At 35.2% G+C, this 25,652-nt stretch overlaps 1 protein-coding gene across 1 annotated transcript; it reads right to left on the reverse strand.

The window, feature by feature from the left end:
• Positions 1-239: 239 nt before the first annotated feature.
• LOC110110883 (ethylene-responsive transcription factor ERF110-like) lies at positions 240-989 on the reverse strand. The gene has a single exon (XM_020842532.1). The coding sequence runs from the start codon at positions 987-989 to the stop codon at positions 240-242; it is 750 nt and encodes a 249-aa protein (XP_020698191.1).
• Positions 990-25,652: the final 24,663 nt, after the last annotated feature.

A 25,652-nucleotide genomic window follows, 5' to 3' on the forward strand; every position in this document is an offset into this window, starting at 1 on the left:
AATGTAAAAAAAAAAGGGAATAGAAACAAATTTGTTTCAGCCTAAAAAAATTAACTTTAAACATTATCAATCCAACCAATTAACTTATGATTAATTCAACTAATTAGATGATATTCAACTCAACAATATACCTTAAATTTCTAATGTCTTCTTCGATCGATGGAAATGATTCAAATTCAACCATCCAATATGATACTCTCTCTTATTTATCTTAAACTTAAGGAAAAAAAAAAAAATCATCATACTCCATTTGCAGCAGCAGAAAGCTTTGACCAGTACTCATAAATCCCTATTTCCACCTTTTCCCTTCCTTCAATCTCCAATGGCGCAAAAAAGCACGAAAAATCCTCCAATCTAAGATCCATGTCCACCAAATTCCCACCCCTCTGCACTTTGCCTTTCATGATCTCATCATGAGTAGTAGCAGCACTTGAGGTCCCAACTTCACTAAATAGATCACCATAAGCCATTCTCTTAATGAGTTCTAATTCTTGGTTATGTTTATGATGTTGTTGCTGATGTTGTGGCGGCGGCGAAGGCGGAGGAGGAGGAAACAACGGCGACTTTGACGGCACAGACGATAAACAGTGCCGTGAACTCTTGGAAGCCCGTTGTTCCTCCAAGCGTTCGAGGAGCTGGTTCAGGACCTTAGTTGAGAGAACTGATGATGAGCCAGTGTTTGAACTGCCAAATCCACCTTGGTTGCGCGGCCAGAAGTTGGTGCGGGTGTTGGCGCCGCGGAGGAGGCAAGCGGCCTCATCATAGGCATGGGCGGCGGCCTCTGCTGTATCGAAGGTGCCCAGCCAAAGGCGAATTTTTTGCGCGGTGCCTTTGATCTCCGCCACCCACCGGCCCGACGGGCTCTGGCGTACACCCGTGTATCGCTTTCGCTGCTGCCGACCGATGGATATCGACAATTGCTTTGACACTGTTTCGTTGATTTTTACCGTTGGGTCCATATTTTTTCTTGAACCAATCTTCTGCACCATTTTTGCAAGCTATAGCGTATTCTTGGCTTTGGTTATGGCGAACTGATCATAAGGGGTAATAGAGCTAATTATTATAGTGGCTTATTGTAGAGGATGACGCCATAGTTGTTTGGTTTCTTATGTTTGTATTTGCATTGTTGTCTTTGTTTTGTTTTGTTTTTGTTTTTTTTTACTTTGAACATTTAGGTCAATTAAGACAAGGCTCAGACACCCATCATATATACAAGACTTGAACTCAAGAACTCTTAGTTAGTAACCTTAGCTCTCAACCAACAGACAAAGGGTGTTTCTGTTTTTTGGAGATTATCTTACAGGAACACTTTTATCCTTATGTGCTTACTTGGCTGCAAGGTTATTTTGGTAGGTTTCTGTTTTTTCCTGCTTTTTTTTGGTTTTCTATTTTGCAGGAAGAGGAAGCTGAACGAGGACATTAAGCTCTTCCTTTTTTGGGTGCTGTTTGCTCACAACCCGATTTCTTTTTTATGATTCTTTTTGTAATCTTAGGAAAAGGAACCACTGGCTCGTAGGTTTTATTTTTCACTTTTTGCTTGTAGCTCTTTCGAGCGGTAGTGAGCTGGAGGTTCCTTCTAAGGACTCTGTAACCGGTTTTTGGAATTAACACGTAGGCCCCTTTGAGGGTTTTAACTAAAAAAAAAAACAGACAAAGGTGTATGAGTCTGCCTTAATTATTTTTTTCATATTTATTAGAGAGTATAATTGAATTGGAGTGGATCCTAATTAAGTTATTATCATTAGTATTTAGCATCTTTATTCTTGAGAAATTTTTTTTATTTTAATTTTAACATATTTTTTTCCAAGTATCTAATTATATGAGACTAAGGATTTGTTTGAGATGGCTTTCTTGCAGCTAAAAAATTGACCCAAACGAAGCCTAAATATTAGCTAACATGCTCTTTTAAATGTATTAGAAATAATGTGCTTGATGGCTCATCTATAAAACAAAATTTATATGTTATCTTTATACATGAATGAAATAACATTCTCTTCGATACTATGTTATAAGTTTTATCACTTCAATGTTCACCACTTAATCCTCTTGCTAGGCTTTGACTCTACTTCGTTTGTGTACTTAGCCAAGATTCCACATTAGCATACCCACCCTTTACATCACTCATGGTTGCTTCAAGCACATAAAATGCTCAATCTATTTCCTTTTTATTAAGAATAAAAACTTATCACATATTTTTGTAAGAAAAAGGTGGGATCATGGAAAGATTTTAATTTTGGATTGTGTTTGGTCACATAAGATAGGAAACAAATATATTAATATAAAAATATCAAGTTAGTGATTTGTTGCAGGCTGAGAAATTTGCGACGGTAGAGAGATGCATATCGCATTACGCATCCTAGCTTTGTATAAAGATCCAATACACAATAGATAAGAGATAGGGGTGCACATTCATAAGAGACATCAATAATTTACTGTGAAAAATTCTGAAAGAGGAAAAAATCATGGGGCATAACCTAGTTTGAATGAATCAATTAGTATTGATAATTGATTATAAAATAATACTTCTCCTCAGAGGAGGGGGTCTGGCTCAATGTAGCAAATACACATTATATATAGTATATTACATAATTGGAGAACAGCATGACACATATTCTTAAGAGAGTGTTGGCATATTTGTTTGATCAGTAGGAAAATAGTAAGTAGGTGACGGTAGTCAGAAAGACTCTAGTAGGTGGACTATGGTGGTCGGAGGGATCATAGTCAAATGACAAAAGTGGTGGAGTGGTCGTAATCGGCTGACGATGATGGTCGAAGGGACTGTAGTTGGCGAGCAACGATATTCAGAGGTACCATAGTTGGCTGGCGATAGTGTTCGAAGATACTGTAGTCGGCTGACGATGGTGTTCGGGGGATCTTAGTCAGCGAGTGAGTGTGGTCGGATGGACTGTAGTCGGTGGGTGACGATAGTTGGCAAAAACTCTAGCAGTGCCAGCGTTGGATGGAGGGAGCAAGAGATCGAGCTCTCAAATTTTCTCCTTTCCTCCTCGCCCTTCATGTAAAGAATGAGGAGCTATTTATAGATTTTTTTTGGAGTGACATAACTAGTTAACATGGAGAAGATCAAAGGTAAGTTTGAGTGCTCTATCGGACGTCTGATATTAGTTCCCATAATCATAGAGTGTTTATCAAGCATTAGATGCTCAATTTGATTATAAGCATACTGAAATCGGAGTTTGGATGATCTCGAATTCTAATTTATAAGTTTCCAACTTGGATGCATGTGCCTCTAGATTCGTGCTTGATCAAGGCAATTTTTTGTGATTATCAATGATCATTCACAATAGATTAATGCTAAACTTTTTGTACTAAAAATTCGTTTTAAGAAGCAGTAAGAAAGCCGTCTCAAATGAAGGCTAAGGCTTCATTTGAGATGACTTTATTACTGTTTTCTAAAGTAGCTTCTTAGTACAAAAATTTATAGCTCAAAAAATTTTGTATTAAAAAATTATTTTAGAAAGCTATCCCAAATGAAGCCTAAACTGGTAAATCAAAAACAAATTTAAGGTGCATTGATATATCTATTTCAACTTTGATTCTCTTTGATTTTGCACTCATTAATAATTCACGTAAGGGTTTACGAAAGGGTTAAAAAAGATTGAAGCATTTTCTCAACACATTTGGATCTTAAAATATTATTTACAATTGGCGACTAAATTTACAAGAGCTCAAATACTTGAAATTATTTTTAAATTTTCTAAAAATTGTTTTTATTACTTATAATTTATATTTTGTTTCTCAAAAATATTTTTCAAAACAAAATTTAAGTAAAAAATTATCTATTTTTTGTCATCCGATTAACCTTTTTTTATGTTAGATATTTTTCCAACCATAAGAAAATAAATGAAAATTAAAACCTAAATGAAGCCTTAGTCAATTACTTAGTTCTATTTTGTTAACATACCATCTAATTACATCCATCAATAAGTAATTAAGCTTAATGACACATTCTAATCTATTTTTAATGACTTGATTACTAGTCTATTATTTGCGTAAACTCGTTTTAATTTTTTAATTAATTTAATGCATTTGATAAACTAAGCCAAGATAAGGTTTTAATACATTTCACTATCACCAACTGGCATCATTGCCTATTTTTTTTAAATGTTAACCAAAGGATTAATGACACCAACAAAGTCATTAATTTAATTATAATTTTGTTTTTTTAATGATTAATTAATTGACATTTTGAAACGCGGCTTTGAAAATAATAAATATTTATTTTATTTTATAAGACTTTGCTATCTAAAACTATTTTAAAATTTCTTATCATTTCTTTTAACATAAAAAAAATTTATAAATGATCTTTATTTGTCACATATTAACATATAGAGTAGATAAAATTCCTTATCTTAAAAAATATGTTGTATTACTGTCAGACTTTTAGCATAAAACTATATGCTTATCAGCATCTTAAGCTAGCATGGACCATTTCTCTGATTTTATTCAGTAGCATTTGTCAAAAAATTAAGATTGATGTGTCACCAAAAATCATCTTGATCTAGCACAAATCTCGAGACATATCTAATTGAAAACTATTAAAGTTAAATTCTGGATCATCCAAACTCCAATTTCAATGAACTTATTGTCAAATTGAATGTCTCAGTAGGACGAACCCTACAACTCCAAAATCGGTCAAATCCAAGCCCAAATGAGCTCAATTCAAGGGCTTAAAGCATATTAGGAAGCTTTATAGCATTAATTAGATGATCGAATAATATCCAAATATAACATGCTTATAGTCGAATCAAGCGGCTCGACGAGAAGAATCCAACGAGCCCAAGATTTCTTCATTTTGACATCATTAGGGTACTTAAATGTTGAATGGATGCTCAATAATTGATGGAATCAATATGGTTGTGCAATGGAACATTGTGAATTTGCTCCAGATCTTTCTCATATTTATGAGGCATGCACTCTTAAAATGTATAAATTATTCTTACATGAAGAGGGGGCTTGTTCCTTTAAAAACTTGGACCTTGGACTAGAGATCAAGAAAGCCATAAGGCTTGAAGAATCTCAGAGCTCCACCCCGACACCACTGCCATCGAATCCTTGCCACCTGGCCACAACTGCCGAGCCTCCACCCGATCGTTATCATCAGACTTTCGTCCGTCCACTATTGCTATGTCTACCTTTACCACTTTAGGCCATGAGTTCCATCGAACCACTATCAGAGGCCTTGAGTTTCGTCGGACCATTGCTTGACACCCGGAGTTTTGCCGGACCACCACCATAGGCCCTGAGTTCCGTCAGACAACCGCTTGACGCCCTGAGTTCTGCCGGAACACCACCTAAGGTCATGAGTTTCGCTGGACCACTGCCTGATGCCCAGAGTTCTACTGGACCATCACCTGATGCCCATAGTTCTTTCGGACCACCGCCTGATGCCCGGACTTCTGTCGTACCACCACCTGATGCTCAGAGTTCTTCTGAACCATCACCTAACCCCTAAAGTTCTTTCGGATCACCACCTGACACCCATAGTTAAGCCAAACCACCGTCGGACCACCGACTAAGGCCCAAACTTTTGCCAGACCACAAAAAAAAGTCCAAGTTCTGCCAGACCATCGAAGAACGCCTGAACTTCCATTGGGCCATCACCCTACGACTACGATCTCTCTGATCCCGGTCATCTACCAACTACGGTCCTTCCAACCTCTATCGCCTACTACGTTCCTTCCGACATCCTTTGCTAGACAATGGTCTTTCTGATCCCTGTCGCTTGTTGACTACAATCCTTCCGACCTCCGTTGCCTACTATAATCTTTTTGACCTCTGTCTTATTGACTTATGGTTCTGCCAACCAAAAAAATATGTCTATGTTAATTATTGTAACTCCCACCATGTAACGTGCTCTATATGATGTATATTTGTGATATCAAGCTAAGGCCTTCTCCCAAGGAAGTGCATCATTTGTAACTGACTGCAAATACTAGTGGATTCATTCAAACTTGACCAGGCCCAGTAGTTTTCCCCTATTCAGGGGTTTTCATGTAAAACTCTGGTGTCTCTTATGAACGTTACGCTGTCTCTTTTATTTGTTTGTGTGTTGGATATTCATACAATGCTAAGATATTAAATTATATATTTCTTTATCGCCGTGAATATTCCACGACGCAATAATAGTCATAGTACGATTTGTTCAAACTTTGCATATCGATCCTACATTACGATCATTGAATCACACCATACGATTTGTTCATTCATCTTATGATTGTACAAGAAGAACTCCGAAATGATTAAAAATTGTCTTTTCCAAACATCAAGTATGATCTACACCCACTTTACTTATGGCTAAGTTCGAGCAGTCCACGATTTGGCTAGACTCACTTACATCCCTAATTCTAGCAACATTATTTGGACATAATTTTTTCTTTTTTATTTAGAGTCTGAAATAATTTTAAAGAATATACAAATTGTTGGGTGGGTGCTAATGGAATTAGAAAGCAGAAGAATATTATGCTTATAAGGATTCATAACTACTAATTAGTGCGTGTGGGTTCTTAAGACATGACAACAAAATATTTTGCAAATACATTGTCATATTAAAATATTTACATGCATAAAATCTTCCCCTTAATAGGATTGTTTCAACATATGGAGTTTTCAAATTAATGATTTATGAAGAGTACTATTGTGTCTTAGAATATTCATGGCGATAGAGAAATGTAAAGTTTAACGTCTTAGTTTTGTACGAAGATTCATCACACAAGTAGATAAAAGAGAATCCATAGCGTTTATAAGAGACACTAGAGTTTTTTATGTGGAAACCCCTAAAAGGGGGGAAAAACCACATGGTCTGGCCTAGTTTGAATGAATCCACTAGTATTTACAGTCGATTTCAAATGAGGCCCTTACTTGGGTGGAAGACATTGATTTGATGAAGCAAATATACATCATATAGAGTGCATTACATGGTGAGAATATGAAGAATCAGTATAGACAAGTTCGTTTAGTCAGCAGGACCATAATTGGCAGACGAGGGAGGTCGGAAAGACCGTAGTCGAGTGATGTTGTTTGAAAAGACCATAGTTGGTGGACGATGGAGATTAGAAAGACCGTAGTCTAGCGACAAAGGTCGGAAAAATCATAGTCGATGGATGATAGTAGTTAGAAAGATCGCAGTCGATGGACGATAGTAGTCAGAAAGATCGTTGTCTGGCGATGGAGGTCAGAAAGACCATAATTGGCGAACGAGGTCGATATGACCATAGTCGACAGGCAAAGTAGGTCAGAAAGATCGTTGTCGACGGGTCATAGGAGCAAAAAGATCGTTATTTGTCGACGGAGGTTGGAAGGACTGTAGTCGGTGCACGAGCGACAGAGATTAGAAAGATCGTTATCGGGTGGAAGTTCAATAATAACTGATAGCTGGGTGTGGAGGTCCAGTGTCTGTCGGTGACTGGGCAGAAATCTAGTATTAGTTGACGACCGGGTGGAAGTCCAGCGTCAATAGGCAGTCGGGCAAAAGTCGGTGGTCGGGTAGAAATTCGGCTTTAGTTGGCTGTTGGATGGAATTCCGCCGTTAGTTGGTATATGAGTGAAAGTCTGGAAAAAATTGGTGGCAAGGCGGAAGTCTGACGTTAGTCGGTGGCAGGGCTAAAATCCAACGTTAGTTGGCAGTCTGGCAAAAATCTGGCATCGGGCAGAAATCAGGCTTCAGTTGGCAGACATAAAGAAGTCTGGTGTCAGACGGTGGCCGAGCGGAAGTCTGATGTTAGTCCGTGGCCTAGTGGAATTTCGTCGTCGGATGGTGGTTGGGTGGAAGTCCAACGGTGATCGATGAGGAATCTGGTGCCAAGAGAACTCAAGTTTCTCTTCCTAGCTTGCTTGGGTTCCTTCTTCCTCGTTTCCATTCACTATCTTCGACCAAACATTGGATTGATCAATCTACATTATCATATTTCCATTAGGGAATGCAGAACTGTGATTAGGAGATTTCAACTGTCATAGATTCTAAAATGATATAATTGATGAAATTATTGTTCCCACAATACGTTTATGGATTTCAATGTTTTACCATTTTGAATATTGCTAATAAAATAGAGTTATGGTAGAGAAATAGTGACAAATGACACACTATGGGCATCTCCTCTCTTAAGAAATGGCAACAAAAAAAACATATCTAACAACATATTTATTCTCTTGAACATTGATTATTTCAAGATAAGCTATAAATCAAATCAAAACCTATTATACACGCCGACTCAAGTGGGAGTTTTGGACTGGCATTGGATATTAAACAGTTCACCCACAAATCAAAATAAATAGATTTGGATGAGAAATCTGAACGACTGAACTCACTGCTTATAAATAAAAGGTTAATAGACCAGCTGCTATGAAACTCTTCTCTATTGATCTGCAGAGCCGGCTTTAAGTTTGAAATTTTGATTTTGTGCTTCTCATTGCCATCCATAAATATAAAAAAACAAGAGGTCTATCAACATTATTGTACAAATGCAAGATTCAGCATACTCGTCTTCGAAGTCGCTTGAATCACTGTAAGCAAATAAAAGACGAATAAGTTAGAACAAATTTTAAGGCTCAAGTGGTACAAAGTTAGAGTAAAATACAATAAAAATATATTAAAGAATAATATTCCAAAGTTTATCACTAAAAAAAAAATAATATTCACAGCTTTTGGAATGCCAAAACTAGTACAAAGCACTGCAGGTTATTTCTAAAAAAATCAGAATTTAAACTGTCAATTTCCTGAGTGCAAATGAAAAGGATATTAAGCTATTTATTTTTCATATAATGCTAAATTACCTTTTATTATTATTATTATTATCAATAAAATACAAATGAGATTAAGAAACTCATAGCATCTATGGTATAATGCTAGATTAAATGATATGGCCTCTAATATTTCTTCTATTGGACAAATCAAATAAATTAATTATTTCCTTATTTTTTTTGTTTCATTTAGCCAATGTATTAAATTGACATTCATTATGGGTGTTAATTCACATTCCTTTCTTTGAGCCTATGTATTAAATTAACATTCATTATGGGTGTTAATTTATTTTCCTTTATTTTAGTCTATGTATTAAATTGATATTTACGATGGGTGTTAATTCACTTTCCTTTTCTTCATTATCTTGTATCTATAAATTTTGTACCAAGTTTCTAATAAAATTTTAAGGAGAATAATTCTTTTCCATCAATTATCTTTCTCTATATACTTGATCTTAAGCAAGCACCCCATGCTTGGAACCAACAACTTTGCTCCTTTCTTATATCTATTGGCTTTGTTAACTCAAAGTGAAACATATTGTTCTTCATTTACTCTAAAGCATATCTAACAATATGTAATAGTCCAAACTCTTAACTATCAAGAGATATTGTTCGCTTTGGCCTAAGGATCTCACGATTTTTTCATGTTGGAGTAAATTTCCAAGATTTCACTCATCCCAAAATTTTTCCTGGATGAGCACATTTAACTGTGGAGTTTCTTAATTAAATATGAAAAACACTAATAATGTTATGACGCCCATGTCATACCTACTGCAACAATATTCTATCCCATTATGGTAAGTCCGCATGATTTCATATGTATGTTATTTGTTCTAAACACGCTCTGTATTTGTATGTTCATTTCTATTTTGGAATGGTCCTAAGGAGTTCGTGTGCATAGAATTTGAAACTTGAAAATTTTTCCTTGGCAGCACTATAGTGTTTGATCTGAATACTATGCCATTGAGATCTCGGGAAAATTAGGAATTAATTATACAAATGTCAAAGTCCACCAAACTTTTCAAAATAAAACAAATTTTCTTCTTAACCCAACTAGCTAGAGAGAAAAAGTTTGTTTTGAGCTACTTTAAAAAGTTGTTTGATTCGAGGTATGTTACACTTTGCCTATTTAAATATTTAATAATTTGAAGTTATAAGATTTTTCTTATTTTAAGAATGATGTTCTAAGAAAATATACTTGAATCTCAACGTATATTTGAATTAAAAGTTTTAAAAATTACATCAAGATAATCCAAACTACAATTTCAACAAATTTAGAGTCGAAACCAAGCACTTTTAAGTGTGTTTAGACACTTTCCAGCTTGTTCGTTTAGGGTGGGCAAAATTTTAATTAAATAGATGACAGCAACAATAATATTAAAAATAAAATAAAATAATAATAATAACATCAAATAGTAATAATTAAAAAAATCAAAAAAAAAAATTATAATGATATCAAATTTATAAGATGAAGTTTTTATGGACAAACAATACCAAATGTGTCATATTAGGGCAAAAAATTTTTTTTTTTTGGGGGGGTAGAATTTCAAAAATATCCCTCTATACATTAAATTTTGTTTTTACAGGCCTACCCTCACATATAAGGGGATCCGCCCATGCAAAGGGCCCTAAAATTACTTGATTAGTTTACGAATAAGTACAATAAACTAATATGTTCATCTTTACTTCTTAATAATAAAAATCATCATACAATTAGTAAATGAATGTTAAAAAAATCAAAACAAATAAGTACAGGTGCAAAGCTTATTAAGAAAATCTAAAATTTAATTTAAAATTGATTAACTTTTAATTAAGCTATAATATAACCTAAATTTATTACGCATTTATAAACTAAATTAATATTTATATTAGATATATGATTAATTTTTTGTATTCATGGAAATGTAGAAAAAAGACAGTATTCTGAATGGTCCCGATTAGGAGAGCAGATGCATTAGATTTGCCTCATATTAAGAAAGATAGAGATAGATCTAAAAAGACTTGGTTAGAAAATATTAGAAATTATCTTTCTTTATTAGATTTAAATGATAATTGATGTAGCCAACCCCACGTAGTGGGATGAAGGTTTGTTCTTGTTTTTGTTGTTGTTTTATGGAAAAGTAGAAAAAGTAGAAAACATGTTTGTTTGTTTCCTCCTTTTAAATTTAAGTTATTCTAAGCTCCTTCAGCAAATTTTAATTAATGCAAAGTTCGTTTTCATATATTTGCCAACATATTATAGTTTTCAAATCGGCATTGGTGCCGAGTTAATTGGAGCTCCGTAGGGGTGTCAAAATTGGATCATGGCTAGGATTCAAGTAAAACCCAATATTCTCATTAGAAAATATTAGAAAAGTCACGCGACTCATGCGGGATGTTCCCGGGTCAAACCGGGTGTTTTCAGATTTCCAAGTCTACCCGAACTCTACCCGGTTATACAAATGGGTCATAATCCCACTACAGGAAATTCTTGAATTACCGGCGGTCCTGACTGGCGGTTATGTGATCGCCGGTACTAACGGCAGTTTAACCGGCAGTTTTTTAGATGAACGCCGCCGGAATTAGCGTCGGTTAAATAACCGCCGGTTATTTTGCCGGCATTAGTTATTACCGGCGCTTTACCAACGGTTTAAACTGCCAGTGTTAAGTAATTTTATTTCGGCAGTCTGAACCGTCGGAACACCACCGGAAAAAGCCTTGAAATAAGACGTCCACAGCCTTCCATTTCATTTGCTCGCATCGTCATCTCTCTCCCTTCCGACAGTGGCCCCGTCTCCTCCGCCCTCTTGCACGATCGAGACGCTCCTCTGGCCGCCGACAAGCTCCCTCCGACTGCCGACAAGATCCCTCTGGCCAAAGATCTCGACCCCGCTCCGGTATCAAAGCAAGGCCGAAGATCTCGCTAACTCCTCCGTGAATCCGTCGTCCGAGTCCCATAGGTTTGCGTTTTTTGTTTTTTTATTTTTTGTTATTTTCATCCGTAGGAATTGTTATATAGTGCATGTATAGTACACTTATATGACACAAAAGCAGTTATTCTATATGATCAAGAAACATGTAGGAGACTTTTCTTTTTGGCTATTTAGCATATTTCACACACTTGAATGAGAAAGTCATACCAACTGTTACTTGCAATAGTTTACAGGATATACAACACATTTATGAAAATATGAATCCCCTTAATTTAGGTAACTAACATGTATGTTATTGGGGGTACTTGCATACTCTTGACTTGCAATATGATTAATGCTTTTAATTTGTTCTGGAGTGTTTAATTGAGATGATAGTTATATATGTATTGAAGATATCCCATGTGGTGATTATTAATGTAATTGAATTTTCATAGGAAGATAAATAATTTTTACTTTTATCACCTTAAGGTAATTATTACATGTATTTAGGTGTATTAACAGTTAACACTCATATTTTACTAACTTATGAATACTCAAGGAATCTAAAACAAGAGTTTCAAAATGACATCTTCACACATTTTAAACTTGGATCCTAGGTTGATGGGGCCGAATAATGTACCTTCTCTATCCTTTAAGAAAAGGATCGTAAGCTACCCACAAATGTACATTCGTTATCATTTAAAAAAGGGATCCTAGGTTGGAGGGGCACGTAAATTATTTGAATTTCATATTATAAATAGAATGCTTAGTTCATATATTTTTTATATTTCATTTTTGGAAGTAGTGTTGTTGGGGGTTTTTGGTGTGCACTAGCAACTTAGAAGCAAAAAGTGAAGGTTCTAGTTCATACTTTCTGAAGAGCAATTAATTCTCCAACAAGTTTACTATAAGTTTATATGAAGCTCAATTGCCCTGAATTGCTCTCACATGTTTCTTGCATTCTATGATATCACATAATTAGAGTCTTACACAACTTCATAGGTTGTAGTCTTTCTTAACATTGTAGCTTTACGAACAGCATTCTTCATTCCCTCTGTCAAGTCTAAGTAGAATGAAGAATAAGTTTAACCCCTTATGGCTATTCATGATGGTTAAACGTGAAGTAGTCTCAAAAGTATAGCACATATACTTGTTCAGGGTGCATATCTTCTAATAATTGATTTCATAACTATGTAGGAGGACGTTTGTTTTAACGTCCAAGTAATTATCTAAGAAGAGAGATATTGGATGTATCACAAATTGTTACCGGGTCGAAAATGATTGACAGATGAATTTATACAGGGAGTTGAGACTTTCATTCAAGTTGCATCTCAACTGCATTACTTTAAATTCGATAAAATATTTTTATATCCATGTTCGAAGTATAAAAATCAAGCAATCCTCAAGCCCAATGACGTGAAACTTGATTTATATTATAGGGGATTTCTTCCAAACTACTGGATTTGGACATCACATGGTGAGTACGAGCCACACAAAGATACTCATGTCGGTCCATCCACAGCTTTTGAAATATTTTATTAAGATCAAATGAGTAGACCGTATGAATAACTTATTTTTGATGTAGCAGGTCCTAATTTAAGGGCTAGTGTGGAAGAGCCACCAAATGCATAAACTAAAAAAAATTTTGACTTACTACATGCAGCTCAAAAACTAATTTGGGACGATTGCAAAACTAATTTAGAATTGTCAATTACAATGAGGATACTAAGTATTAAAATTGAATATAATATTTCTCATGATTATTTCAATGACTTCATTGATCTTCTCAAGGAAATTAATCCAACGGACAATTTAATTCCTTCAGATTTATACCGAATGAAGAAATTAGTATCCAAGTTGAGTCTCACCACTATAAAAATTAATTGTTGTATCAATGGATGCATGTTATACTACAAAGTTGATGCAATAGAGGTTTATTGTCGCACCTGCAATGCGCATCGATTTAAGCCAAACTTGAGAAAATAATGTCATCAAAAGAAAGATATTTCATATTCCTGTTTATTTTATTTACCGATCTTTCTAAGATTTCAGTGACTCTACACATCAATGAGTTCAGCAGGCTATATAAGATGGCATAAGGAAAAATTAGCAAACATTGGTGTTATTTCTGATTCATCAGATGCTGAAGCATATAAATATTTTGATAGAGTGTATGCTTTATTTGCTGCTGAATCCTGCAACATAAGATTTGAATTATGTGCCGATGGTTTTATCTCATATAGTCAAGCAGTTGCATCATACTTTTGTTGGCCAATTATATTAAGACCATACAATCTTCCATCAGAGATGTGCATGACTACTCCGTACATGTTCTTAACACTTGTAATACATAGACCACATAATTCAAAAGTAGAAATTGATATTTTTTGCAATCATTAATTAATGATCTCAAGTTATTATGGAAATAAGGTGTTCTCACAAATGGCATATCAACAAAATAAAATTTTCTCCTTTGAGCTGTATTGTTGTGGATCATTGACGATTTTCTAGCTTATAATATGTTATCTGGTTGGAGCACAATAGGAAAATTAGCTTGTCCTTACTATATGGAGAATACTAAAGCTTTCACACTAAAATATAGAGGAAAAAATACTTGATTTGATTGTCATCGTATGTTCATATATTGATCATCAGTTTCAGAGAAATAAGGAATAATTTGTTAAAAATAGAGTTGAGAGGCCACCTCCTTCACCTAGATTAAGTGATGATGATGTACTACAAAGACTTTCTGACTTTTTAACAATTATTAATTTTCCAATATTATCAGAGTCTAAATTTAGGGATATAGTGTTCAACATAATTAGATTAAAAAATATATTTTATGCATATTATCATATTGGAGAACTAATTTAATAAGGCATATCTGGATGTTATGCACATTAAGAAGAATTTTCTAGATAATATTTTTAATATAACTATGAATGTTAAAGGTAAGAGCAAAGATAATGTTAAAGTAAGGATAGACATTAAAGAATACTACCGATAAAAAAATTTAGAGTTAGTAACAACCACTGACGACAAAATAAAGAAGTGTAAAGCACCTTACTCTTTCACATTAGAGCAAAAAAAAATCAATATGTCAGTGATTTAAAAGTTTAAAAATGCTTGATGGATATGGATTAAACATAAGTCAATGTGTTGACTTGAAATCTGCGAAGTTATTTAGACTAAAAAGTCATGATTGTCACATAATTATATAGGTTCTTCTTCTAATCATATTATGTATGTTACTAGATTACATATCAAATCGATTGATTGAGCTTAGCATTTTCTTCAAAGACCTATGCTCATCTAAACTAAGCAAAGATGCTTTGCGGAGGAGCGAGGAGTACATACCAATCATCCTCTGCAAGTTAGAAAAAAAATTTTCTCTCAAAATTTTTTTATTCTATAGATTATCTTCCAGTACATCTATCTTACGAAGCTAGAGTTGGTGGACCTGTACAATATCATTGGATGTATCCTTTTGAGAGATAAAATATATTTTTATTAAGTCTTTAATAGTTTTGAATAAGTTGAGAATATATGTTTAATAACTTAATAATTTTAATTGTTTAATAGATATTTGGATAAGTTGAATAAATATGTTAAGAATAAAGCATGACCATAAGGATCAATATGAGAAGCATATTTATCTCAAGAAACTACTCACTTCCTCCTACTACTTTGAGACCCATATAAGGAGTACAAGAATAAAAATTGGTCATAAGATGGACTTCAATGTAGAAGAATAATCACAGGCTGCACTATCAGTATTTAGAAGTTATGGAAAGGTTAGTGATAAATGTGTTGAAAAATTTCTCAACGATTTAGAAATTAAAATAGTCAATTTATATGTGCTACTGAACTATGAAGAAGTTGAACCAATCTTAGAGTAAGTTCTTTCATAATGTGCATAATGAGTAATATTTATTTAAAATACTAAAATATTATTTGGATAATTTATCACCAAGTATTTTGTAAGCAATAGGGATATTGAGCAAGTTGTTGCAAATGAATTTCCAACTTGATTTAGATCTTATGTGAACTCTTAAATTTTAAAATTTTTATTTGAATTATATCTTATTTAATACCAAAAATACTATTATTTAAAAATTAAATAAGATTAGCTAGCTGTCATAATTTACTGGTTTATTTTATATGAAATTAAAATGAATTATCCTTTTGAATAATTATATGTTTATATTTGAGTTTTTGTGCAAGATTAGATTAAATTTCAAACTGATCATACCTTCTAAGTCTATTTTATAATAATAATAGTCTTATATGCATTTGGAAGCAATCAATAGATAAAAAATATGCGCCTTTACTCAACTCTCTCTCTCTCTCTTTCTCTACTCATTTATCTTAGTCATTCTCTCTCTACTCATTTATCTTAGTCTCTACTTCACCTCTTGATGTAGAAACTTTAGGGTATAGAGTTTCTAATATAACTTAAGAATAGATGCAAAATTAAAACAAACAAAATTCACAATCCATTGGTTACTAAGCCATAAATTTAGTATAAACATTGCTTTTTAAATATGCACAACAAGCATGCTTTGTTCATTGCAAGAGATAAGTTGATTATCAACCAAAATCTACTATTCCACAATAAAAATAGCAACAAATAATAAAATTCAACAACTAAACAAGTGCATGCTTCAAAAAAGCAAACCTTACTTAACAAAAATTCAATCACCATGCAAATATAACAACTAAATAGTTAGAATAAGATTAGAAATCGCCCTAAAGGGAAGAACAAAACGTCAAGCTAGAATAAGAAATCTCTCCCGGCATGTAGTTATCCACATCTCTATGAAACACTCGAAGGACACACATATAAGAAGCATACAAATAAAAAAAAGAGAAAAATTAAAAATATATTCTAGCATTCAATGCTCAATTAAGCATAATTAAATTGATTGAGCATTGAATGTTGGAATATATTTTTAATTTTTCTCTTTTTTTATTTGTATGCTTGTTGTATGTGTGTCCTTCGAGTGTTTCATAGAGATGTGAATGACTACATGTCGGGAGAGATTCCTTGTTCCAGGTTGACATTTTGTTCTTTCCTTTAGGGTGATTTCTATTTTTATTCTTATCTTTATAACTATTTAGTCGTTGTATTTGTATGGTGATTGAATTTTTGTTAAGTGAGGTTTGCCTTTTTAAAGCATGCACTTGTTTAGTTGCTGAATTTTATTATTTGCTGTTATTTTTATTATGAAATTGTAGATTTTGGTTGATAATCAAATTATCTTTTATATTGAACAAAGCATGCTTGTTGTGCATATTTAAAAATAATGTTTTTATAAAATTTATGACTTAGTAACCAATGGATTGTGAATTTTGTGTGTTTTAATTTTGTATTTATTCTTAGGTTGTATTAGAAATTATATACCCTAAAGTTTCTACATCAAGAGGTGAAGGAGAGACTAAGATAGACGAGTAGAGAGAGAGAGAGAGGCAGTTGAGCAAAAGCAAATATTTTTTATCTATTGATTGCTTCCAAATACATAGAAGACTATCCTTATTATAAAATAGACTTAGAAGGTATGATCAGTTTGAAATTAAATCTAATCTTGTACAAAAACTCAAATCTAAACATATAATTATTCAAGAGGATAATTCATTTTAATTTTACATAAAATAAACTAGCAAATTTAGAATTCTAATTTAATTATAAGATACCCTAGTGGTCGTAGAGATAAACAAGATTGACTAGCTGTCATAAAAATAAAAGCACGACGAATAATTGATCAATAATAAATTGTAGCAACACACATCAATAGGATGAGATGTCAAGTTGTAGGCTTGTAAGTCTCAAAAGAACAATAAAGTTGGCGCGAGATTTTTTTCTCTGCTAGGGTTTGCGATTTTGCCGCTTCTTCGCCGCTTCTCTGGCCGGGGGGCTCTTCCCCCATGGCTGCTCACGATTTCCCTTCGCTTCCCTCTTCCCTAGTTTTAAAATACAGTTAGAAGATGTGAATAGTTCAACTAACTTATCAAGTGAGAATTAGGATGAAAGTGAAGATACCATGGATAATAATGAAAATATTTATGATTCTAAATAATTTTATAATTTAGAATTGTAGTTTTTATAATATTTTTGAATAATTTTTATACTTATAGAATTGTATTTTTTATATTCTGAGTAATGAACATGTTAATCATTATTTTGTATTATGTAATTCTTTATTTTTATAATTCATAATTGTGTATTCTGTATTCTTTATTTTTTTGTCAATTCATTATATTACAATGCTTTATTAATTGCTTCTTTTAATGCAGATGACTTTAGGTGATGATCCTCCTCATAGATCATTTATTTCAAAGTTTTCTAGAAAAAAGTTCAGTGTTAATCCTAATAGACCTAGATAGTCTGATAAAAGTAAGGGCCAGAGATCACTTCCACCAGTTATATCATCACCACCACCACCCAGGAGTCAGCAGCATTCTCCTAGTGAGCAGGGCCAGTCAGATCCACCTGCTGTTGTACCACCACCCTTTCCTGGGTACTTCTCTCCTCCGTCGATGAGTCATCAATTTCTCTCTCCAGATCAGGCACATGCAGCACCATTCTATCCATATTACCCCCACCATCATCACAAACTGGTCCATCCACCATCCCTTACCCTCCTTACCCCCACCCATATTATTACCGATATCCGATGCAGCCAGAACACGATGGAACATCTAGACAAGCAAAGATTGGTGATGGGAATCATGCAGCTGCAACATATAAGCATCAATATATTGAGCTTGAGGGTGATACGTAAGTTCAATTTATGTTGTTAAGTTTTTTGTATTTTAATATATTATATGTTATTGATAAAAAATTAACTTACAGCTTCAATCTTTCAAGGCCACCTACTCATAAGATTCAGAATATCATAAAAAATAAATATGATGCTCCTTACTTATCATGGAAGAAGATCCGAAAGAAAATTAGGGATATATGGTTTGGAGAATTTCATGTATACTTATTTGGCATGAATTCAAATATTTAATTTAATTTATATTAATTTTTTTTGTTATGCCTATATTTTTTTACATAAAGAATTTAGGTAGTTGCATGAGCATAACACGAGGATCAGAATAAATTTTGAGAGGAGAGAATCGACCCGTCTTAGGGACATGTTCATAGATATTAAAAAGTTTGGGCAGCATTAAATATGGATTGGAGAGGGTGTATGGACAGATCTGAGTAGATCTTGGGTGAGCCTTGAGTTCACAAAAATAAGAGAGCAGAATAAGCAGAACTGAGCATCTAACTGTGGGGGTTTAGGAAGCTTTCTTCATACTGGTGGATCTGTTCATCATACAGAACATAGACGATGATTGATAAAAGCTTTAAATTAGTTTAATAAATATATTTATATTATTATAAATATATCTTCTATTTTTAGAAAGAGTTTTTTGGTCGGGAACCGACACCGTTAGAATTTCATACGAGAATTCACCAACATCAAGCTGACCATCAGTAGGTTAATGAAAAAACTAAAAAAGCTCATGTGAGTATAGTATTTTGGAGTTTGTAAATAGAAATTTATTATAATAAAACTCATTCTAATATCAATATATTTTATGAATTTATTCTCGTAGGATGATTTTATATGAGCTCGGGAAAGTCGTTAGTCTACTGGTGAGGGGTCATCTTTAGGATCGACTCAGATTTTTGAGTATCATACATTGACAGATTTTATATGAGGGGGAGGGTATATGGCTTGGGTTCGCAAGGCTATGATTATGAGGCAGTTCATCCACCTCAGTATTTTATGATCATAGTGGAGCTGAAGAAAGTATAAGCTAGAGAGTTGCAGTGCTGACGAGAGAAATATAAGAGATAAGAAAGTTTCAAAATGAGATGCAGGTAGAGATGCGATCCTACATATATGAAAATCAAAAGAAGAAAGAGCAAGAGCAGACACATGCATCACCAGACAGTGAGGATACGGAGGAGTATCAGTACACTTTTTTGTTTGATGAACTTATTATAAACTTATTTGGTTTGATGAACATATGTTTAAACTTATGATATAAACTTATTTGGTTTGACTTATTATTTGGTTATGAACTTATTATGAGTTGATTTATTTTAATGAATATATTTATGATAATTGTTGTGATTGAATATAGTGGCGTGTTACTCATATTTGTGAAAATTATTATATTTGTTGTACATGTTTAGAGTTTAGGGTGAAAATCAATAAAATAGAGCGGAGGCTGTCAAAATTTTTTTTCAAACGTCGATTGGCCGCCGGAAACTTCAATATCAGACGGCTAACCATAGCTGCCGGGAGTCTACTAAAATCGCCGGTAAATACTGGCGGTTTGCCGACGGTGTCCGGCGGTACGCCGGCGGTCCACCACTGGCAATTCCTTCAGTTATGACTGCCGGTAAATCACCAGCGATTTATCGGCGGTCTATGCTATTAGAATGATGATAATCATATCGGTGATTGAACAGCTGGTACACCGCCGGTAAAAAAATCAGCCGTCACCGATGCTTGGACCGCCAGAAACTAACCGGTGGTGAAAAAAATCACCGGAAAAGGTTTCCTACGCAGTTTTTACCGGCAGCTTTAAAATCATCAAAAAGCTGCCAATGTTTTACAAAATTGCTAGAAATCTAATGCTAATCGCTGGAATAAACCACCAATAATTAATGATTTTCCTGTAGTGTCCTGAACCCAACCCATTTTTCAAATGATTTGACCCAAACTCAAAATTTTTTAGTTGGGTTCGGTTCGAGTTTACTAGTTGTGTCAAATATTGACACCCCTATAGCTCTGTGATTCTTCAAGCCATATAACTCTATTGATTTCTAGCCCATGGTCCTAGCATCCAAAAGTCTCTACGAGAAGGTCCCCATTCATGTGAGGAGTGCGGGCCTATTTATATATTTTTGAGAGTGGCATGCTCCATGAATATGGAGAATATCCAAGGCAAATTCGGACTGCTCCACCAAACAGCACATATTAATTCCCTTGATCATAGAGCGTTCATCAAGTATTTAGGTTTCTTAAAGATGTCTAAATTAAGCATTATATATCGAGTCTGTTAGATTCGTTTTGTCAAGTCACTCAATTTGACAATAAGCATGTTATATTTGGATATTATTTGATCATCCAATTAATGATTTGAACCTTTCAAATATTCTTAAGTCCCCTTCTTTGGACCTAGTTGGGCTTGGATTGAATCAATTTTTGTGTCGTTGGGTTAGTCTAATTGAGACGCTCAATTTGACTATTAATCAAATCCGTTAGGATTGAGACTAAGATCTCTATGCACACGACAAGTACTCTTTCTTGGCTTTTTCGGTTGGTTGGCCAGGCATAATTGGAATATACATCATCAGATGACTAAGAATTTTGCTTCTTGAATCGAGGTATCTGAATCTTATTAGAATCCAATGCATTTCGTTTGAATACATCATGTCTTTTCACCCTTTTGGTCTTATGCATATAGTCATTGCTAGAGCCCCTACGAGCTGCTTGATAGAGTGACCAAATTTGAAAAGTTGATATTTTTAAAATTTGAAAACCATCTTGATAGGTTCAAAAATAATAAAACTGATTGAAATTGGAGTTTGGAGAGTCTCGAGTTTAATTTAGGAAGTTGTCAACTCATATATGCTTCTAGATTAATAAACATCTTTAGGGTCTAATACATGGAATAAAAAAAAAATTGGCTGCCAGTTTAATCCAATAATTTTAGTTTATGGGTAAATTTGGGGCGGCCACAATTAAAAATTAAAAGAAACTGTCATATGTAAAGTGCATAGGAGTTAATTAAAATGAATTAAAATGGATTTTATAAAACTACAATAATTATATATATATATAAATAATTTAATAAAAATAAAAATAAAAAAAGATAAACACAACTGCATTAAATCTAAGATGCTATGGCAACTGTAATAAAAATATTATAAATTTATTTTAACTGCTATATTTAATATTTTTGCATTATTTTTAATAAAAGTAATTAAATAATATTTGATGTAAAAAATAGATAAAACATTTATTGTATTAATCCTAGGTTAGTATGTTTTTTTAGGATTAATTTTGTATTGATTTAAAAAGAGCTTAGGTGAACCTTTATTTTTTTTTTGGGACATTTAGATCATTTAAGGCAAACTCACACACACCACACATACACAAAGACTCGAACCCAAGACCTCTTAGTTAAAAGCCTAAGCTCTCAACCAACATGCTAAGATGAGCTGTGTATGAACCTTTATTTTAAAAGTTCATTCACGAAAATGAAAGACTGTACTGATGCAATTCAATAAATCGATGCTTTGATGGATAAACCGTTAAAAAATACACTTAGGCTTTGTATTATGATGCATTTCTATAAAAGTGTCGCATACAAACAGCGACCAAAAAAAAAAAAATTATCCGTTTCTAAATAGAAAAGACAGCAGAGTACATGAACCCTGAAACCTTCGCTAGCATCTCAACCCTTATCAATTTTCATGCTACAATGTCCAAAATTCCATCCTCAAAACCCTCACTGCCATCGGCGGCACCTCCGCAGTCTCTCGCACTGCATATCATGAAAACCTTGCCACTTCCCATCATTGCCAAGCATGATGTCCCCTTCATCCCCTATACTTCTTGAGCAACCTCGTTCCACCCACTCCCTTATATTCCTTGGCTCTTATCATTGCCATACACCACAACTCGTCGCCTGATCTGACGAAGAAGGCTATCAAACCCTATTCTTTCGAGCACACCCCTTCCTCAATTAGCAAAACCCCCTTGTCCAGATCATACCACTAAGTTGAATCAGTAAACTGCCATTGGGTTTTCGTTACGTATCCACTTATCTCCCAGAATCTGCCCTCGATTACCACGTACTCCATGACTCTCTTCTACCTCCTTCACCATCGCCTCTCACTCATCTACCTCTACATAGTAAATCTCCATCGTATGCAGTGTGTTATTCATCTCATCATGCCCTCCGGTGATAGAAACCCTCCCGCCAAACACCGTGCAAACAAAGAAAGAACGCGAGGTTGACATCAATCTGCCCTTTCTCCACTCCTTGGTGAATAGATCTATAATCCACACATTTAGCACTAGATAGTGTCACATGATATATCCCGTCCACCAACAAGGATCAGTTTCCCCTCGACGGCGACACATTAAGCGAAAATCAAAATTGGCTCATGCGAAGCTAGGTAGTGCCAAGAATTGTCTGTGGAGATATATATGGATAAGGTGTAAACCGACGGGTAAAGATCTGTGGGGTTTGCAGCGATGGAGGCAACGGTGCCGTCTAGTTCTTAGATGATATATAAAGATCAGATCCTCCGCCAAACCAATTCTCTCACGGTGATAGTGAAAGGATGGAGCAGCTACTAAATCACGCCAACTCCGGTGATCAGGCGGAGGCCAGGGAGGAAGTGGTGTGGAACTCTCGTTATATAGTCTAAGACTATGTCATCCAGGAGGCCAGGTGATGCGGTGCATCACTAGTTTGGTGCACCTGAGGAGTATTTTATCTTACAAACACTTCCTTTTATTATACCGTTATCACTAGTATAGCATGTGGCCACTAGTTAAATTACTTTAGTTAGTTTTATAGTACAGCTTTATACTTTTTGTTGCAATCCCCGTTTGGGAATACCGAAAGGAGAGAAGGAAGATAAGTATATTAGCAGATTGTAGAAGAAGGAGAAGATAATTTTTACATTTTACAATATAGAATCACTGTTCTATCTATTGTTTGTCTTGTTATTTCTTCATTGCAGGCTTTGATCTACATCATATTTGATATCAGAGCTCAGAATGGGAGATACAAGCAACCGGGTGGCTACTGGAGAAGATCACAGCCTTGAAGCTCTGTGGTCGGAGCACCGACAACTGGTAAGGAAAATCGATGATATTGCCAATAATCTAGAGAGATTATTTGGAGAAATGCGCCGGAAATTGAGGTTGATTAACGCTCGTCTTGATCGGAACTTACATGCTCTAACGGTAGCTCCGGCGATCATACCGGCAGCGAGACGGGAGCCCGCGACGGACAGAGAGTGTCAACAAGAAATTCAAAGGCCAATGGATTCAGATTTTGACATTGACTTACGGCAATTTAATTCGGGCGAATTAACAGATTCGGAAGAGGAGCCTGTGGCGAATCGACGGCGCCGCCCGAACGCTAGAGACAAGTATCCATGTGAATTTCGGATTAAATTAGATATACCTTTTTTTGAGGGCAAATTACATATAGAGGATTTCTTGGATTGGGAGAGGGCTGTTGAGACCTTCTTCGTATATATGGAGATTGAGCCGGAGAAACAGGTAAAATATGTGGCGTGCCGGCTAAAGGGCGGAACTAGCGCATGGTGGCAACAAATCATTCATTCCAGGAGATGAGAAGGAAAGGGAAATGTGCGGAGTTGGCACCGTATGAAGCAACTGTTAAGAGGCCACTTCCTTCCAACAGATTTTGAGCAAATGCTGTATATACAGTACCAACACTACTCGCAAGGCTCTAGATCAGTTAATGACTATACCGAAGAGTTCTATCGATTGAGTGCGCGAAATAACCTCAATGAGTCGGATAATCAATTAGTCGCAAGGTACATTGGCGGATTGAAAGAATCAATTCAAGATAGGCTTGAATTAAATTCGGTTTGGTCGTTGTCACAAGCAGTTAATTATGCCCTTAAGGTGGAGAATTAGTTGAGAAGGCAGACTCATAATCGTCCATTCAGGAGGAATTTTGATCCTCATCCTTCAGCTGAAACTAGCAAACTGGGTTCCCAGAACACCTCAGGCAATAGCAAATCGATGAATGTTCCAATTACCATAAACACGCCCTCTGGCAGTGGGAAGAAAATGGTGGATCCCAAAGAAATTCAAAAGGGTAAAGGCCCTGCACGGGAAAACCCGTATGCTAAACCTTCGGGCATAAAATGTTTTAGATGTTTCCAAGTGGGCCACAAGTCCAATGAATGTCCGACTCGGGCACAGATTCAACTGATGGATGGCGAAGAAGAAGATGAATTAGACGGTGACAATGTGGAGGTGGATGTGGATGCAGAAGATGTGGCGGGTGATGAAGGTGAACCCCTAGTCTGTGTGCTACAAAAACTGCTCATTGCTCGACGGCGACCTGTCCGAACTCAACGTAATGCTTTATTCAAAACTAAAGGCACGATCAAGGGGAAGGTTTGTGATTTACTCGTCGACAGTGGCTGTACCGAGAACGTTATTTCTCGTGCTGTGGTTCAAGCATTACAACTCAAAACATCACCCAATCCAAATCCATATAAGATAAGTTGGGTGCGGAAGGGAATAGAGATTGCGGTGACGGACATGTGCAAGGTATCCCTATCTATTGGCCGACACTACGTAAGTGAAATTCTATATATGTGACATAGTAGATATGGATGTGTGCCATTTGATTCTTGGCCGACCGTGGCAATTTGATGTTGGAGCAATTTATGACTGCCGAGCAAATACTTATACCTTTGATTGGAAGGGTAAGAAGCTAAGACTATTGTTGGGCTCTCAGGAGCAGGATAACAGTCCACCTAGCGGAAAGACTGCGCTGTTTGCTGTTACTCGTAAAGCTCTGCTTAGTTCTTGGAAAGAATCAGACTGTATTCTGGCATTAGTCATCTGAAAGCAGAACACCACCACGGAGTCTCAGTCCATACTGAGTTGCATCAGTCAGTTATTACAGGAATATGCAGACATTGCACCGCCTGAATTACCATATGAATTACCACCTGTTAGAACCATTCAACATCAGATCGAGTTGGCCCCGGGAGCGACATTGCCTAATCTGCCGCACTATCGAATGAGCCCGAACGAGCACAAGATCTTGCAGCAAATTGTCGATGAGTTGTTAGAAAAACAGTTAATCCAACACAGCCTCAGTCCTTGCGCAGTGCCTACTCTATTAGTGCCCAAGAAGGATGACAGCTGGAGGATGTGTAGTGACAGTCGCTCTATAAACAAGATCACGGTTAAATTCCGTTTT

Source organism: Dendrobium catenatum, unplaced genomic scaffold (assembly GCF_001605985.2).
Source record: "Dendrobium catenatum unplaced genomic scaffold, ASM160598v2 fragScaff_scaffold_743, whole genome shotgun sequence".
NCBI classification, from domain to species: Eukaryota; Viridiplantae; Streptophyta; class Magnoliopsida; order Asparagales; family Orchidaceae; genus Dendrobium; species Dendrobium catenatum.